The 17,360-nt window shown below is 38.1% G+C and overlaps 4 protein-coding genes across 4 annotated transcripts in view; 1 reads left to right on the top strand and 3 right to left on the bottom strand.

Moving 5' to 3' along the window:
• Positions 1 to 6,941, bottom strand: part of Reck (Reversion-inducing-cysteine-rich protein with kazal motifs) — a 12,155-nt gene extending 5,214 nt beyond the window's left edge. Inside the window, exons 1-2 of the mRNA XM_011299116.1 lie at positions 6,642 to 6,941; positions 1,421 to 1,473 (exon numbers count right to left, since the gene is read on the bottom strand). Of these exons, the coding sequence (XP_011297418.1) occupies positions 1,421 to 1,473; positions 6,642 to 6,732 (144 nt within the window). The 5' untranslated portion in view covers positions 6,733 to 6,941. The remainder of the gene's footprint in view (positions 1 to 1,420; positions 1,474 to 6,641) is intronic.
• Positions 6,942 to 10,062: 3,121 nt separating this feature from the next.
• Positions 10,063 to 11,538, top strand: MED8 (mediator complex subunit 8). Its single transcript, XM_011299113.1, has 5 exons — positions 10,063 to 10,300; positions 10,380 to 10,625; positions 10,873 to 11,043; positions 11,119 to 11,236; positions 11,447 to 11,538. The coding sequence occupies exons 1-5, from the start codon at positions 10,136 to 10,138 to the stop codon at positions 11,524 to 11,526; spliced, it is 780 nt and encodes a 259-aa protein (XP_011297415.1). The 5' UTR covers positions 10,063 to 10,135; the 3' UTR covers positions 11,527 to 11,538.
• Positions 11,533 to 13,125, bottom strand: LOC105263116 (protein RRNAD1-like). Its single transcript, XM_011299114.1, has 3 exons — positions 12,667 to 13,125; positions 12,045 to 12,612; positions 11,533 to 11,929 (listed from the first exon to the last, which is right to left on the bottom strand). The coding sequence occupies exons 1-3, from the start codon at positions 13,084 to 13,086 to the stop codon at positions 11,550 to 11,552; spliced, it is 1,368 nt and encodes a 455-aa protein (XP_011297416.1). The 5' UTR covers positions 13,087 to 13,125; the 3' UTR covers positions 11,533 to 11,549.
• A 517-nt stretch (positions 13,126 to 13,642) lies between these two features.
• Positions 13,643 to 17,274, bottom strand: LOC105263114 (presequence protease, mitochondrial). The gene is made up of 2 exons (XM_011299112.1): positions 17,095 to 17,274; positions 13,643 to 16,860 (listed from the first exon to the last, which is right to left on the bottom strand). The coding sequence occupies exon 2, from the start codon at positions 16,854 to 16,856 to the stop codon at positions 13,806 to 13,808; it is 3,051 nt and encodes a 1,016-aa protein (XP_011297414.1). The 5' UTR covers positions 16,857 to 16,860; positions 17,095 to 17,274; the 3' UTR covers positions 13,643 to 13,805.
• Positions 17,275 to 17,360: the final 86 nt, after the last annotated feature.

Below are 17,360 nucleotides of genomic sequence, written 5' to 3'. Positions count from 1 at the left end.
GGTAAAAATTACGGAACACCGCGGAAAAATTCCGTGACTTTAGATAAAAATTACGTGACAGTTCCGTAAAATTTCCGACAACCACATTTCGCTCCAGAATTACGGAAAATACACGTAATTTTTATTGAATATTTCTCTCAGTGCAGGCAGTCTATCCGGGCCTTAAATAACTCAATCTTTCATCTACTGGTAAAAATTAAACTTTAGTTAAAGACTTGGTGTAATGTAAGCTAGGTTGTTAATATTCAATGTTGCTTGCTCAAGAGTTCGTCTTCAAGTTTTCCCCGGTCACCAATTCGTCCAGGGTGTCAGGTCTACCCACTAGGCCCTTTGTCTATGGAGTTGGTCCACGTGTTGGGCTGTTTCGTAATAAACAGCCTAAATGTTTCCATTATTCCCTCTGATTAGTTACAACGGGTCTCTTGTTCGTTTTAATGTCGAAAATATTTCCAACACAAATGCAAATTCAAATTTATTGCTAATGCAAAATGTATGGGGTTGATAGAAAATCGGAAATTTTCAGAGAATCCTGGGATTAAGATCTTTGAAGTTGACGATGAGAAATGGAGGCATCAGAAATTTCCGGAGATATAGTGCAGATTAAATAATTGAAATGGTTTTTTAGACGAAAATATGTCAGAGTAAAAATCCGCATTGAAGTCATCCACAACTTCCGGTTATATTCCACTTTCAGATGCCGAAGTTGAGGAAGTGCTCATCAGTAGTCACCGCATTATTCTTCACTTCCATAATCTCATCCTCAAGAAGAAAAACACTTGGGGGTTCTCCAACCTCAGATCCGTCAACATTCATAAAATTTCAAAGTGAAGTCTCCCCTCGTCGTCATAAAAAAATAAATATCCAGAACTATTTCCGACAGTTACGATCTCATAATTCGACGCCGAAATGAAATTACGGGGAAAATTTTACACCGAAAAATGAAAATTCGAAAGTTCAAAAAATGGAAATTAAAAAAATAATTACGACACCAAAATTTTCACGACATACATGAAAAATTATATCTAAATAATTCATTAATTGTTTGGAGTGATCATATGGATCAATTAATTTTATCAATTTTATCAATTATCAATTTTTGAATTTTAAACGCGGAATTCTTTTTAGAAATAAAAATAAAGACAAGATTCCGCGGTTTTTTAAAATTCTTCTGATTGTTTAAATGTACTTATTGTTGAGGGGACTTCAAGGTACGATTATGAATGAGTGGCCCCCCTGTGGGCGGTGTTCAAATCTCCCAGCGGGGCCCAACGCAGTCTCCCTAGGACCCACCCACACGAAATTCAAAAAAATCCCCGGGAGAATTCGGGATTTGACTTCAGTTTTCCCCGAAAAACGCACTTTCTCCCCGGGGAAATGCTCTATGTCGAAAAAATGAAAATGATCTTTTTGAAAATCAAACCTGAGAGCAGACACTGCGGCAGGACCCAGTGGCATACGAGCAACACGACATTTCTGAAAAAAATATAATTGCATGTAATTCACGTGATTTTTTCATAACTTTCTTAAATTAAATTACATTTCCTGATTACTTCCTTGCATGAGAATTGGCCGGAATTTGATGATTCGAAAATCGAAGTCAATAAAATAAAATTTATGTATTTAGATAAAAATATATTAATTTAATTGCTGACTTTTGTTGTTTGTTAAACGGTCCTGATATACTAGGATGTGTAATCAGCCTCTCGGCCATTTTACAAATTTAATTACTAAAAGGAAAATTAATATATTTATATAACAGATAATATATTTATTTACACTAGATAGTTATTGCCAATATATTCTACATTTATAATTCACATACGTATAAATATAGATGGATTAATTAATTAAATTAATTATTAAATTAATTTTATTAATTAATTTAATATAATTATGGATCCAGAGAAGAAACTAATTTCTGTTGAGTTATCGCTGTGGAGAATGAAAATTTCATATTTTTCAATTCCAATTTAAACATTTGATGATTAATTCGATGCAAGTGCAGAAACAATAACAAAAAGTCCATTGGGTAGAAAAAAAATAGAGAAGTCATCGGTTTGTGTTGGCCCACATGAAGTGTCATCGTCTGGTGTCAAAAGGGCCCTCCAGTGACAAAAAAATTGGAGGAAAAAAAAAGTCTGTTGGATTTTCTTCCGAATATTTCCCAGGAGGTAAGAGGAGACGATTTCTGCACTTATGCTTATCTCCAACATGTGGAACGTCTGGTTTTTAACAAGAAACGCCCCATGGGCATGCGGGCCCCGTTTTATGACAGGGACCCTCAGCAACAGTCGTCATTTCAGGGACAGGAAAAATCTTTCAATTCTCTTGAGAATTTTCAATTCTTCGGGATCAGTCAAAGGTCAATATGCCCGGATCATTTCAATCGTTTATTTAATCAACTTTTGGGGTTTAGGGCCCAAAAATGGTGGGAAATATTCAATAACAATTGAATTATAATTCTACATTGTAATTTTTCAAAAGGAATTCTGTGAAAATTTGTGAAACGCCGGGGAAAATCTCAGGAAAATTTCGTGTTTCTGTATAATTCTATAATTTCAATATAATTAATTATTTATTTAAATAATAATGCCCAATTTCATCCAATATTATTATAATGGAATACCTTTTTGGGGGTTTCAGTGGTTATTATTAATGTTCTATTTCGGCTTCTGGAGAACGAGGGGAGCGTATTCAGTTCAAAGACACTGATGCATGTGGTGGGGACAATTAAGTTAATAGATGCCAATTAACTGCAAATTGTCGCACCGTCTCGTGGACAGTCTCACGAAAAATATTCGAGGCTCGATCTGTCTCTCGACATTTGTCGTATCTCAAACTCGCAATGTGGATGTTGTCCGTGAACTTCCGGTGACGGAATACACGTTTTATTATTTTAAGGGAAACAACACATTTTTGTAAAATATTTTTCATTTTTTTATAGATTTCATTATTTATGGACATACAAACAATGTATTTTAACTATTTATTTTTTTAATTAATCATTTAAATTAATTTATAGTTTAAATTAATAAAATTAGTAATTCTCGAAATTATTTTGTATTTATTTATAGATTTATTATTTATTCATTTATTTAAAGGAATCGGGAGGGGGGTGTTTTGTTTATTCACCCTCAGAATTTTCTGTTAAATAAACATTTTTTATAATATAAAAATATTTTTAGGTTTTCGTAAACTGCGATTTGCATTTTCAATTTTTTTATTTATTCATCGATAATTTATAGGTTTCTCTCCTTTATGAGAAATTGACAATAAATAATAATTATTAACTCCTATAAATAAACAAACTTGTTTTTTACTTTCAACTTTATATCTTTTATTTAGATTTTGCAATAAAATGCGAGTGGAGTCAGCGAACCGAAATTTTTCGAAATTTAAAGCCGAAAATTTAAATTTGTTACATAAATGTTAAAAACAATTTGCAACGGTTTTATTTAAATCTAAGAATTCGTTCCGAAAATTTTCGACCGCTGTTACGATTGCTCACTTTGTGGTTTAAACTAAAATAGCTCAAAACATTTCCGACCCAGAGGGCAAACACTTCTCCCCTTTCAAAACTAAATCCGTAAATCTCGTGAATTATCGAGAGCAATTAAGAATACCGCATTGTCCAGAGTAATTAGTCTAAGTGATGTCACAAAAATAAACCATCCATAAATGAACATTGATTGATGTTCAGATATTAAAAAATGGAGAGCCTCGACATTTTTTCACATCAGCCTAAAGTCCATTTAAATCATACATAAATTACGTCATGATGATTTAAAAAATGGAGATCATGTACTGATGTAAAATGGAAGCGCGCACATGCAATTACATAGTGAAGGCTTGTCTCTAGCTAATTCCACTCAATTGCAAATTCGATGACGCCATCAGTCAGTTAATTCTATCAACAGTCTGTCATTGAGAAGATTAATTAAAATCGATCATTAAAATTAATTCCATTTCGATGAAAAATTCTCGATCCACAGGATCCAATTGCAAATGATTCATTTGAGAGGAGAATTGTCATCAGACGCAGCTGTTGATTCATTGCACTGCCATTCCCGCCAATTTTAATCATTTCATATGCCTTCTGAGAATTGTTAGAGATCCCCTTATCGTGTACCACCCCCCCTTTTTATTTTTTTCAATATTTTCCACGTTAATCTTTACAATTCCGTAGCCAGTCTTCAAACTGCATTTTTTCATCTCCAGTTTTTGGCTGATATCTCGGAATTGAAGGTAGATAGCGAGATTTTTGTAATCACCTTTTTTGCAGCTCTTCTAATTCTCTACAGCAATGGTATTCACACAAATATTGCTATCTCTGTTGGATTCTGAGATATCAGCCGAAAACTGGGCGAGAAAATTTAGTGAAAAGTGGATTTCGCGTTTTTTCACTCGTGAACTCGCGGTTTTTGTTGGAATTTAAATAGTTTATGTGGAAAAATTTGATTTTTTTTTAATACAGGTCTCCAGATACATTTTTGTTGATAGAATTAAAATAAATACTTATAGGAGCGGTTCTGTTGCCCTGCGCACACGTTTCAATTCGCGTTAATTCTCGTGTAATTGATCGCGATGTATAAGAATTTGCCATCCTATCACCTACGGAGTGATTACCTCCATTTTATTCCCTCGTAATCACCGACATCATGCCCCATGAAATATTAAAACCAAGCATTCATCTATTTTTCAACACCACGGGCTATTACCATTATCGATCAATCGATAGTTTACACACGGAATTTATCGACAGTACTTTCTTTATTGATCTACTTTCGTCAGCTAGTCCATTAACTATTCATCAATTTTACATTTTTTTTTTTGTGAAAACCGATACGATCTCGTTTTAAAAATAAAAAGTCATAAAAATCTCCGATCGAAATGAATAAATTATAAACTAAATTAAAGTGTAAATTACAAAACTCCGGAAATTTTTATCAACTCCCCGTGAATTTACCGGAAATGTTATCATTGAAAATGAATTTTCCAGTATTTTCCCTCAAAAATCAATAAAATCCTCGATTTTTCAATTTAATAATTCCATAAAAATTATAAAAAAAAGCAAAAAAAAATTGCACTTAAATATCATTTAATTTCTGAATATTAAAATTCCACGAAAAATTGAGTTTTAACATTTTTTTAATTGTAATTCGTTATCTATAAAAAAAGATTTTAAAATGAAAATAATGAAAATTGAGAGAAACAATTATTTATCTCGCATTTATCCCACCAACACCCGAACAATAAAAAAGAAACATTGAAATAAAGAGAAGATATTTCCAAAAATTTTTTTAGTCATTTTATTCTGCCGGTGGAAATTTATGCCTCGCACGTGCGTAGCAGAGGTGTCACCAGGGGTCCATCGGGTTCTCCATTTAGCCACTCGACAAAAAGGAAGAGCTCAAAAGGAGATGCAGAGAGAGCGAGATAAGTGAAAATAAAAATAAAGCGAATAAAAGTGAATAAAAGTGGAAATAAAGGCGGCAGTAGGAGGAGTCAATGTGCATATGTACATAAATACAGTGGTAACCACGGGAAGACGATAACGTGTCCCGTTTTATTCCATTTATTTATATTTCTTCGAATATATTGTTAAAAATTGCCGAGCACTCTGAAAAAATTACGGACCACTGACGAAAAACGCATGATAAATTATATAATCCAAAAATTATAGCTGATATATTTTTTCACGCTGGGATTATATTTTAAAAATATTCTAATTATATTTTGAATATATCTTCGATGTCTGTATATCTGCACAGATATCTCCAAAATATATATCAGATAATATATTTATGCGACATATATTCGGATATAATTGACATATATTTCTGGATTTATATTTTTCCACTTGGGAAATTACGGTGCATTTGACGAAACCCGCAAGACGATTTAATCCAAGAATTATAACTGAGATATAGTTTCTTACCGGAATTATATATTAATTATATGTCTAGATATAATTGACATTTATTTACCTGAATATTTTTTTTTTCATTCGGGAAATATAGAGCGGTTAGAACAAATTACCGAGCCATCGGGATATCAAGTAAAAATAACGGGAATAAATCCTGGGAAAAATTGGGAAAAATCCCGCGATGTCAGGTAAAAATGACCGGAAACTTTCATAAATTTCCGACATTTTCCCCGGAATTATGGAAATTTCCGTTATTTTTCCGCGATATAAATAAATGTAAATTAATGAATGAAACTGAAATGAATGAATTGATTGCAGTAAATCTTTTTAAAAAATGGCAAGAAGTTTGTTGATTTTTTAATCCAAAACGTTTGATAGAACCGATTGTTTTGAGAGACAGTTCAAATGACTCGTTTCGCAACAGGGAAAAAAAATGATAAAACATTGAATGAGAGGGATGTGTCCCACGCATATGTAATAAAACGTATATCGAGTGAGAGAACATGTGGCGGAAAGCTGTCGTCGATATCTTTTTTCTCATTACGAGTTTATACGAATGACTACGAGAATTAAACTGGGTTCAATGAATCTGTCTCTGCATCATCGAATTAATCATCCACTACTAACACATAACAACTCAATTCCCTGGAATAAACCCAATAACAATTCTCCAATGAATTATTTTTTTAACAATTATCACTATTTTCTTACTCACCAGAAATATCAGCTAACGAATTCCTCGTGTCTCCAAAAATCCACAAGTGTAAGAAAATAAATCCCACAGTCCACATGGTTGAATCCCTCATGTTTAAACAAATGTTTAAAATCTACTAATTTTTTTTATTTAATATTGGTCACTCACTGGGAGGAAACGTTCACTGGATTTTTAAATCATGACGACAGGTGATTTATTTTTTTCTGATATTCTGGCGGGTGAAAATCGATGATGGGGTAATTGTTTTTCATTCATCAAGGAAATGATAGTTAAGGGAGAGATGAGAAGTTGCGCTGTTGACGCGCGGCAAACGACTGAGTTTTGAACACGCGTTGCGTACGCATCATTGAAGCTTTAACTTAAACTCAAGTCTCGGGTGGGGACTAGAGTCAGAACTTGTACCAGAGTCCACCGGGGAAAAAAAAGTATTCAATAAAAATGACCCATCTTTTCAGGGCATCTGAATTCTCGAATTGACGTCGTACAATAAAATTGAATACACGTGCAGAAATAGTATTTTCCGGCACGAGTGCGGAAAAGTTTTTTTTTCGCCCGTGGGAAATCTATAGCATGAGTCGGAAAAAATGAAATTTCAGTTCAAGTGGTTGTCTGTCTGCGCCGAATTCGTAAAAGTCAAGGTCGTACGTAAATCTTCGCTTTGCGCACTCAAAATTCATTTTACGCACGCCGCGCGGAAAACAAGGACTTTAAGTGAACTTTATGGGCAGATATAATACGAGCGGAAGGCGAGTGATATAATCCCACAAGTCTAAAAAAACACTTTCCCGCGAGTATTGGACGACATTTTTAATCACAACGTGTGGAAAATAGAATTTTGCGCACGCAGAGCGTAATGGCATCGAAATGTATTATTTTCTGAAGGATATCACCTGAAATGTTCTGTTCCCTCCGTGACAAAATAGACGTATGCGCGCACGGCGTGCGGTAAAATCTGTTTTCCACCCTTGTACTATTTTTCTACTAAAACATCCCGAGATTTTCAGCCCACGTCGAGGCAATGGCCCTCGGAAGTCGAAAATTCTTTAATAATTCTTTTTAGCCCCCGTAGGAAGGAGACGCGTGCTTCATGTCACATGATTACAACTGCCATTGTGACACATACCCACACATTCTCTGACAATGTAGTCCCCCATTGTTATTCGTTTTGACATGATTTGGAACGGCGACTTCCCACGGGCCTTTGCCTCTGGACCCAATTAATCTGATGATTCGGACTTTTTTTTAATTATCCAGTTTACATAGTCAATTCAAACAATGTTTATTTATCCGGGTAATTATTACCTAATAAAGCCGACTATATGATAATAATAACAATAACAATAATAATAATAATAATAATAATAATAATAATAATAAATAGTATTTCTGCAAATATTAATCAATTTTATGAATTCTCTCTTGCTTGAACACTCGATCGAGTATTGAAAATTATTCTAATAAATTTTATTCTCGCACTCCTTGTTTGTTTACAAAAACTGTAATTTGATTAATTCGTACAGTGAATAGTGAGATAATAATCATGAGTTTCACCGACCTCGGGGAATTTATCATCAAGAATATGCAAATTGACTCGACACACTGTCCTGAAGCGATCATTAATCATGAACCAGTACCACCTGTTTCGATCCGAATAAATATATCAAAAGCCAAAATATAAATTATGATGGAGAAAATTCAATTGAATAACTAAAGTTTTTTCATTAAAGTTGATAAAAATGAAGCTAGGGTGAAGCTGGGTGCGACACTGGGGTTTTCCCCGGGTACAAAAATTCACTTTTCAAATTTGAAAAAATAATTTCTGGATTTGGAAAATATTTATTTCTTTTACCGCCTTTCCTTCGTGCTGTAAAAACGGGGAAGTCCCGGCGGCACTTTCTCAGTACAGGTTTTCCTCAAAAATACATCTGGTGACCAGAGAGAGTGAAGAAAGGAAAAAGTTAGGGTAGCAGAAAAATTATATTACCCTCTGCAGAAGAGTAACCTGGGCCTCGCCAGTAACAATCAGCTAGTTCGTCAAGGCTTCATTTTAAAAAGTACCTGAGGCTGTCTAGACTCTACACGGAGAGAAATATTTAGTAAAAATTACGGAACTTTCAGTTCACTTACCGATTACGGAGTTGATTCGATAAATTTAAGTGACGGTATTGTTATTTTTCACCGACAATTCAGATAAAAAATACGGAACACCGCGGAAAAATTCCGTGACTTTAGATAAAAATTACGTGACAGTTCCGTAAAATTTCCGACAACCACATTTCGCTTCAGAATTACGGAAAATACACGTAATTTTTATTGAATATTTCTCTCAGTGTAGAGTCAGATGGTTTTAATAATAATTCTCAGTGTTTAAAATACTCAGAGTATTTGTTAATTTCTATCCTCATAATTCAATAGCTGTTCCCTCAGTAATTCCATAATGATTATAATGTCTCTCGTCATTGGAATATTGCGGAAATCAAATGATGAAATCAATAAGACATTCACGTATATTACAAGGAATAAGAGCCCTTCCCTCTTTTATAATCTCGAAGTGATGGAAAGGTTTATACCATTTCCGTGAATGGCGCATCCTCAGAAGATCGTCGGCTGAATATTAATGGCACATCAAGCCGAAAAAATGAAAAACTATTATTTTTCCAGTGGAGAAAAATTCAAAAGAGATTTTCTCTCGATCGAATATCGGCGCCATGCTAATGCATTTAAAATCGTCTCGGCCGTGCCTTCGGGAGAGCTCCGTTTGATTAATATTCAAGCGACAATTGTAATTCGCGCCACTCTCATTTTTTTTAATCATTTATTTTCTCATTTTGTTTTCTCACATGGGCGAGATACGAGGGAATGCCGTGGAAAATCGCGCCAGGAATAACTGATGAGATCGGTGAATGCTAGAACGTGATTGAACAATGCTAGACCATTCCTATTCTCTTCAAGTTTGTTCCTATAATTCTCGCTATGACCCCAAATTCATTTTCAACGGTAACTTAACTCGCAAAAATCAAAAATATTATCTCCTAAAGGTGAACTACTATAATTGATTTTTTTTCAATACCGATTTCCGGGGGATATCTCAGTATCGAACAAACTTACTGATATTTTGATAATAACCTTTTTTGTAGCTCTCAAAATTCTCTACGAAAAAGGTGCTTACAAAAATATCGATATTCCCCTCTAATTTCGAGATATCAACTGAAAACTGATAGTGAAAAAATCCACCGATCTTATTTAGCAGTTTCCGACTTTTAGTTGTCTTTTTACATTTCATTCGGTTATATGGTCAATAAAGTTCAATAATTCGTTCTAATGACTAAAAAAGTTGATGTCAATAATGAATTTGAATTAGCGCGCCCTGCGCGCGTCGTCGACTTGAAAATCCGCCCTGCGTCGTTTGAAAGATTTATAACCTAAAATATTGGTTGACGTTTGAGGGAGGCTCTGATAAAAAATATTTATTAGAAGATTAGAATTTAGTAATCATGCAGAGGGAGGAGAAACAGCTGGACGCTGCCCTCGAGGCGATAATCATGCGAGTGAATGATTTGAAAACAGCAATTGCCTCGATGATATTCAAATTGGAACACGAGTACGAGACCCTCAATTGGCCGAGTTTTCTGGACAATTTTGCTCTCATCGCGGGTCATGTAAGTCTATATTCTCCACAAAATATAATTTGACATTAATAAAATAGAATTTATGAGTTAATTACTCTCTTATTTGCAGTTAACGAGCCTGTCGAAAATTCTGGCTCACGACAAAGCCCCGAACCTTCGGAATTTGACAGTTCTTCCTCTCCTCCTGAGCCCTGAAAAGGATGAGGAACTGATGAGAATGACAGAGGGAAGAATTTCCACTTTTGCTCATGATTTAGTGCCTGATTACCTGAGGACAAAGCCAGAGCCCCAGGCTGAGCAAAAGATGATGCAACTCGAGGTGAAAGCTGCCAATTTGAGCTACGACGCATCACACGTAAGAATTTCCCTCAAAACAAACAAGAAATATCAGATAAAACAGTTGGAAAAATTTTCCATGAAAGAGAAAAAAGAGAAAACCTCTCCCTTAAGCATTCATTAACATCAAGATAATGATTCTGTAAATGATTCCATAATCTATGAGATTTCTCTTTTGCAATGCAATACACCTCAGGACTGCAACGTAAGCAAACGCCTTGAATCTATTATGAACAATTCTTCTATAACGATTTGCATTATTTCAGAAACAAGTGGCACAGTATAACAAAGTGATAAATCATGTTTGGGATATCGCGAATAAAGCGAGAGAGGAATGGGAAAGTGAGGCTGGAGCCAGGACAGCTCAGGCCCAAACCAGCAGCCCTGCTGATACAAATATCCTCGTTGCTGCTGTTGGAATGGGAAAAGGACTCAAAGTAAATCTTCAAATAATTTTCCTACCTGAAAACCTGATTTGTCTGGATTTTATTCATCGATTATTTCATTTTTAGTCTGATTCTGTGCAAATGGTGCAGTCTGGAGTGAATAATGTCCCCTCGGGGATGATTGTGGGACGTCCTGGCAGTCAACCTGGAGCTGGAGGACAGGGACCAATGGGAAATCCTCAGAGTAAGACAGAAAAATATAGAAGATGAATTATAATCTGATAATTTTTCCACATTCTACAATAATTTCATTATTATCCATCTAGTAAAGGATAAATTAAAGAAAAATATGACATTTACTGTTGAAAGTAGAAAAGTTTTTTTCTTTATTGATTATCACAAGTTCTTCGTCACTAGTCGTGACTGATATTCATTTATATTTTTTTATTTTTAGTGGGACAAATGGGAAAAGCCCCGAGCGCCATAAAAACGAACATCAAGGCAGCATCACAGATTCATCCCTATGGAAGATAAAACTTCTCCAAAGCTCTGAATTATTAATGTAGACATTCAGAGAATTGTGGGTTGGTTTTTGAAGAAATAATTGCGTGAGACCTGGGAGATAATTTCCTATCTAAGACTGATAGAATTCTCGTGTTGGAAAATCCCTGTTCCTTCAGCCAAAATCTTCTGTCATTCAGTACCAGATATTCAGCAGACGCCTGGAGAAGCAGCTGAAGTCCTGTGTAAATTTCAGCCAATCGTAATTTCGATTTGTTCTCTTCCCAGAGTTGAGTAATTTCTTCGTAATATTTTTCATCAAGTGGTTGTCCATCGAAATTATAACGCAGAACGAAATTCCGGAGATATGCCTCGAAATTCTGGCACTGGGATTGTCTAGCTGATTTCCTCCTCATTTTTGTCAGTTTAATATTGTCTGAAGGATTAATTGTAAAAGACAATTTATTAATAAAGTAATTAATTGTAATTGTATTATTTTTCAAGATAAAATTTAAAATCCATTTGCATCTTGCAATGTGAAAAATTCTTACTTCTATGACAGAACAATTCCAAAACTCCTCTGGCAATAACACAGATGGAATGCACGCCATGATCCTCTGGTGTCATGTCCTGCCACTTCTCCGAGGGTTCCTGACAGGCGAGTCTCATGAAAGGGCGTCCAAGGACTTCTCGCACCCCCTGAAAATTCTCAAGTCTTTCCAATTCCTGTTGCAGTCCCCGGGACATGGGAAAATTTTTAAATCTCGTTTCGTCCTCCAGCCACTCGATCTTGTGGTAGCAGCAGGACATCATGACGAGGACCCTCGCCCTATTCATCTCCTTGAAGAGTCTGAGGGCATTATTACTCAGGTCTCCACACGAGTGCAGACCAATGAGGCAGAAATTTGTGTTCTCATCACCTGTAAAGTCTTCCACGAGCTTTTCTATTTCCCCCGAAGAGTCCTCAGAGACCCTCAGACAGGAATAATTCACTGAGGACCTGGAGAGAGGGTAGAGGGTATTCCTACGATTATTTGCGGTGGCCACAATCCTGGGGTTGGACTCCAGTCCTAGGACTTTGTAGTTGAAGAGATGATGAAGGAGTTGACACACGTAGCCCTGAGGAATTCCCCTTACAGAAAAATATCTAATGAATTAAATATGAAGACTTACCAATCCAGCCCCCAGGTCTACGATGAGCTCTAGTCCCTCCTCTTCAGATATTTCGTGGGTCAGCTGACCTAGGAGAAGTGCCTCGTGTTGCTTCTTCTCACTCAGCCCTCGTATCAATTCCTTCGGAATCTTTTCCATCCTGTCCACCCCAGCATCAAGAGCAAAGGAGTCTTTCGAGAGTTCTTTCCTGATCTCCTCACACTTCCTCACAAATTGAACAAGACTAGAAGGCCAATCTTCCCTGACTAACCCACCAATCACCATTGCATTGAGCTCCTCAATCGTCAACGACTCCAACGCGTCAGCCCAACCCTCTGGAAATTTATCCAACACTTGATCTACCAGAATTTTGGTGACAGGAGACTGGAACAACCATCGATGTGCCAGCAGCAGCTCCAGGACCTCCCCAAATTCACTCATCTAACAGAGGAAAAACAATTGGAAGAATTTTTCTCAGGAACTCAGGGAAATCCCCGTCTCCAAACTCATCCCGGAATTCCCCTCAGTTTCTCTTCTTCCCCTCAAATGATCGCAGAAGAGTTATATTACACTATTGGAAATTTATACTTGAAATTTCAAATAATAAGATTTGAAATAAAAATTCTTTATTGACGAATCATTTAATCCCTTAAATATTCTAGTGGTAATTCTTCATTTTCGGGTCAATGTGGCACGGAGAATTCAAGCAATAATCCCCCGGAATGGTCAAACTATTGGAAATTCAAGCTTTCAATGAAAAATTTATCAACATTTAACATGAAAAATCCATTTTTAATTCAAATTGAATTCAATCTCATAAAATTACAAATTCCTTTTTGAAATTTCAAAAAAATTTCGACAGTATAGTCTTGATGCCTTCATGACTCTAATTATTATCATATTTGGCTTCTGAATGAATACCGCGTTGATGATCTGCATCTTCAGGGCTATGAGCTCCAATTCTGACCTGAATGTGAGGTTAATCAATCAATCAAGGTTAACCAGCCAATCAGAAGTTTTAATCGAACAGTTGGTCAACTAGGGGAATCACATAATTTATAAATAAATATAATGACCTTCACTAATAAATTACCCGCGTTCTTCCCAAAAGTCTTTCAATTCAATTTTCCTCTTTATTTACATCAATCATAATCATCTCATCACACAGCGGCTTGCAGCTTCTGCTCCTCTTCCTCCTGATCGACGACCCTCCAGTTCTGGCTCCTCCTCTCCATCAGCTCCTTATTGATCCCTCCAATAATAGCTCTGCCGACCCTAGCCGTTTCCTTGCCCTCGCCGAGGTACTTCTCCGCGACCTTAACGACGTCGTCCTTAGTCACCGCTTTAAGAAGAATCCTCTGCCTCTGAACATCATCCTCGGTGATGCCATGAGTAAATCTGAGAAGTCCCCTGTTTCCAGGAGCAACAGGTGCATCGATTTGCTGGAAGACCCCCAGCTTGGCCTCGTTCAGATAATTGTCCTTGAAGTCAAAAGTCTTCAAGAAATCACAGGTCCTGTCAAAAGTGTCAAAAGTCTTGGTGCTGTTGGGATCTCTATATGAGAAGAACATGAAGACACCTTCCGTTGACAGCGAGGCACCAGATCCATAAGCCCCTTCCTTCTCTCTGACCTCCGGTAGAAGGTAAACCGAGGAAATGAGTTTTCCGAGAATCCTCAAGGCTGGATAATCAGGATGTCCATAAGGCACTGTCAGAACTGCCTTCGAGGTGTAATTCGTGTTGTAAGGCATAACGTGATGTACCCCGGACACCTGTCCGGTCAAATCAGCATCACTACAGTTTTGAATCTGTTTGGACAGTTCAGAACTCTTCAGCGAGTCATAGAAGTTCCTCTGAAGACTACCAACAACATCCGGACAATCGGGATCTTCGGAATAATTGACAGCCGACCTAAGTCGTCGCTTGTCCATAACGACATGTCTGATCTCTTGGATTTTCTCGAGAACAGGCGACAAATCCTTCAGCTGTGACAGCTTCTTCATCCTCGACACGAATTCGAGACCCGCTAGTTTCTCCTTGAGCTCCGCAGAGGAGGACACGAGAGCGGCAGCTGAGCTCATAGCGTAGTGATGCCCAGAGTCCGCAATTCCACATGATAGATCCACCGCTGAGTTCTTGACGAGATTCTCAAAACGTTTGATATCGTCAAGCGTTCCTTTGTTGAAGAGCTCCTCCCAGAGTTTCCACATGTCCGACGTGTTTCTCATCAAGCAGTAAGAAGACATCATAATTCCCTCGCTGAATTTGTTCAGCTTGCTCTTGTCCTCGCTGATGTGCGTGGAGAAGCCCAAGCCCCCAGACTTCAACGAGCAGAGACGATCGAAGGTCCTGTAGTCATGGACCTGCGTTCCCATTCGAGCTACGACGTCGTTGAATAACGGCAGCAATTCCTTGAGCTCTGATGACAAATCTTTCGTATCGAGGATTCCTCTGTAATAGAGGACACCATTGGTCGGTTGAATCGACACTTGGAGGGGAATCCCAGAGACAGCGACATCGCTCAACTTGTAACGATCGACGTCCGCCTTGAGGTCTTCGGTCTTCAATGTTGGCAATATATTCAAATCCTCTTTCTTTTCCTGATCCTCCCGGAGTACCTGTCCAGTCTCGAAGATCTTGTCGAGTTCCTCAGGTGTCTGCTCCTCAATCTTCCGTTTAATGAGATTCTCCTCAGCCTCGGCTATCCTCTGGTCGTAGTCCTCTTCAGGGCTCATAGTGAGAATCAATCTGTGATTGTTCTTCAGAAGATACTTCTCCGCTAGATTCGTCAGGTATTTCGGGTCCTGTTGAAGCTTGTCTTTGAATTTTTTCAGGGACTTGTTGATTCTCAGGCTCTCGACGATATCCCCCTCGTGATTCCACAACGGAAATACGCTGAAGAGCAGATTCATCCCAAAGTTTGACGACTGATGCTTGTTCCTCAACTCGATTGAGTGAATAACAGCCTCCACGTGGTCCTTATCGAATCCTTCAGAGATCACCCCCTCGAGGATTTTGTCAAAGGCTTTCTCAATCTTCTGGAAGTCCTGGGGGTCCACCCCTTGGAGGGACACGACAAAGAGAGCGTCTCGACATTGTGAGTCGTACCCTGTGAACGGGCCAAATCCACTTCCAAGATTTGTCTCGATGAGGCCCTTGTAGAAGGCGCTCGTGGGGCCCTTCAGCAGTAGCTCCGACAGAATGTGGAGCTCCAAGGATGTCTGAATGTCCTTGATGTCATTGCAAACATGTCCAATAGCTATTGAGCTCTGTTTGGAGGCGTCCGGAGCCATCGGATCGATCTTGCAAGCGATATGTTCTCGCCTGAGTGCCTCCCACCGCTTCTCCGTGGGGACCATTGACCTGGAGGTGTCAATCTTCCCTCGGGCACACAAATAGTTCTCATCCATGAACTTCAAGTGCTCCTCAAACGGAAAATTCCCGTAGGAAAAGATCTTGGAGCTCGAGGGGTGATAGTACTTCGAGTGAAAGTCTTTCAAGAAATCGTGCGTCAGGTTTGGAATCTCCAGGGGAAGTCCTCCGGAGCAGACGCCGTACGTGTGACTCGGAAGGAGCGAATTCAACAGTTTCTCCGCGAAGATTGTCTGATTCTCATTGAATACCCCTTTCATCTCGTTGTATACCACTCCTTTGATGATTATCGGAGATGAGTTTGAACTCAAGTCTGAGTGCTCGAGTCTCCAGCCTTCCTGGAGGAAATCCAAGTGCCGCAAACGCGGGGAAAATACCGAGGAGGCGTAGACCGATTGGAGATTGCGGAAGTCTTTTGGATTTTGGGTTGAGAATGGGTAGATGGTGTAGTCAGGTCCGGTCATTGCGTTGAGGAATGTCGCGAGAGATCGGTGAAGCATTTTCATGAACGGATCTCTAATCGGGTATTTATCGCTTCCGCAGAGTGTCATGTGCTCCAGAATGTGGGGGACACCTGTCGAGTCCAGGGGAATCGTCCTGAAGCCGATGCAGAAGACGTTGTTCAGGTCGTCGCGATTCAGGTGCAGGTACTGGGCACCTGAGGGGGTGTGAGTCAGACGGATTGCCTCTACGTGCATCTCTGGGACTTTTGATACTTCGGTTACTTTAAAGTTTGAAATTTCGTCTCCTGGTTTGTAGGCTAGGGTGACAGGGGAACTCCCGAATGCGCGGGAAAAAGGGGCGAGGGCACGACGGGCCAATGAGAAACGGTGAGACATTTTTCTGGAAATTTCAAAATTTTCTTTCTTTTTTTGTGAGCTCGAGAAGTTGGGGATGAGTTTGAGTTGGGAAATGTATCCGGTTTTTTTAGTTTTATGATTTTGTAAATTCATAAAAAAATTATGATAATTACTTTCATAATTTTTTAGGTTTTTGAAGCTCCCCCTTTTGAAACTGCCCTCGTGTTGAAGTATCAACAAGCTAACCTCGAAAAATATTCCATAAATATAAACTCACGTTTACAATTGATGATTCAACAACTCCTAATATCCACTGACACTTCTTCCCAATTAATTACGTCCTTGAAGTACCGTCAGCCCTCGAAACAGCTGATTTCCATCATTATCCCGAAAATTCCACAGGACTCAAATTTCTGATGAAATCCACACAGTTCTGAGTAATCGACTGCTTGTCCACCAGCCGGCAACAGAGCAAAAACGATATCGATATCCCATTCAAATATTACCTCAATCCCCATCTCCAAGAAAATTCCCTAGTCCCCC

The sequence above is a fragment of the Fopius arisanus genome, unplaced genomic scaffold, assembly GCF_000806365.1.
Source record: "Fopius arisanus strain USDA-PBARC FA_bdor unplaced genomic scaffold, ASM80636v1 scaffold00013, whole genome shotgun sequence".
NCBI classification, from domain to species: domain Eukaryota; kingdom Metazoa; phylum Arthropoda; class Insecta; order Hymenoptera; family Braconidae; genus Fopius; species Fopius arisanus.
This window is presented reverse-complemented; position numbering and strand designations above follow the sequence as displayed.

Bases quoted from the DNA above. Each gene is read 5' to 3' on its own strand.
- MED8 (XM_011299113.1), top strand. From the start codon at position 10,136: ATGCAGAGGGAGGAGAAACAGCTGGACGCTGCCCTCGAGGCGATAATC. The intron at 10,301-10,379 runs GTAAGTCTATAT...TCTTATTTGCAG, and splicing joins TTGCTCTCATCGCGGGTCAT to TTAACGAGCCTGTCGAAAAT. The intron at 10,626-10,872 runs GTAAGAATTTCC...GCATTATTTCAG, and splicing joins TGAGCTACGACGCATCACAC to AAACAAGTGGCACAGTATAA.
- LOC105263116 (XM_011299114.1), bottom strand. From the start codon at position 13,086: ATGAGTGAATTTGGGGAGGTCCTGGAGCTGCTGCTGGCACATCGATGG. The intron at 12,613-12,666 runs GTAAGTCTTCAT...GGAATTCCTCAG, and splicing joins TAGACCTGGGGGCTGGATTG to GGCTACGTGTGTCAACTCCT. The intron at 11,930-12,044 runs GTAAGAATTTTT...TTAATCCTTCAG, and splicing joins GGAATTGTTCTGTCATAGAA to ACAATATTAAACTGACAAAA.
- LOC105263114 (XM_011299112.1), bottom strand. From the start codon at position 16,856: ATGTCTCACCGTTTCTCATTGGCCCGTCGTGCCCTCGCCCCTTTTTCC.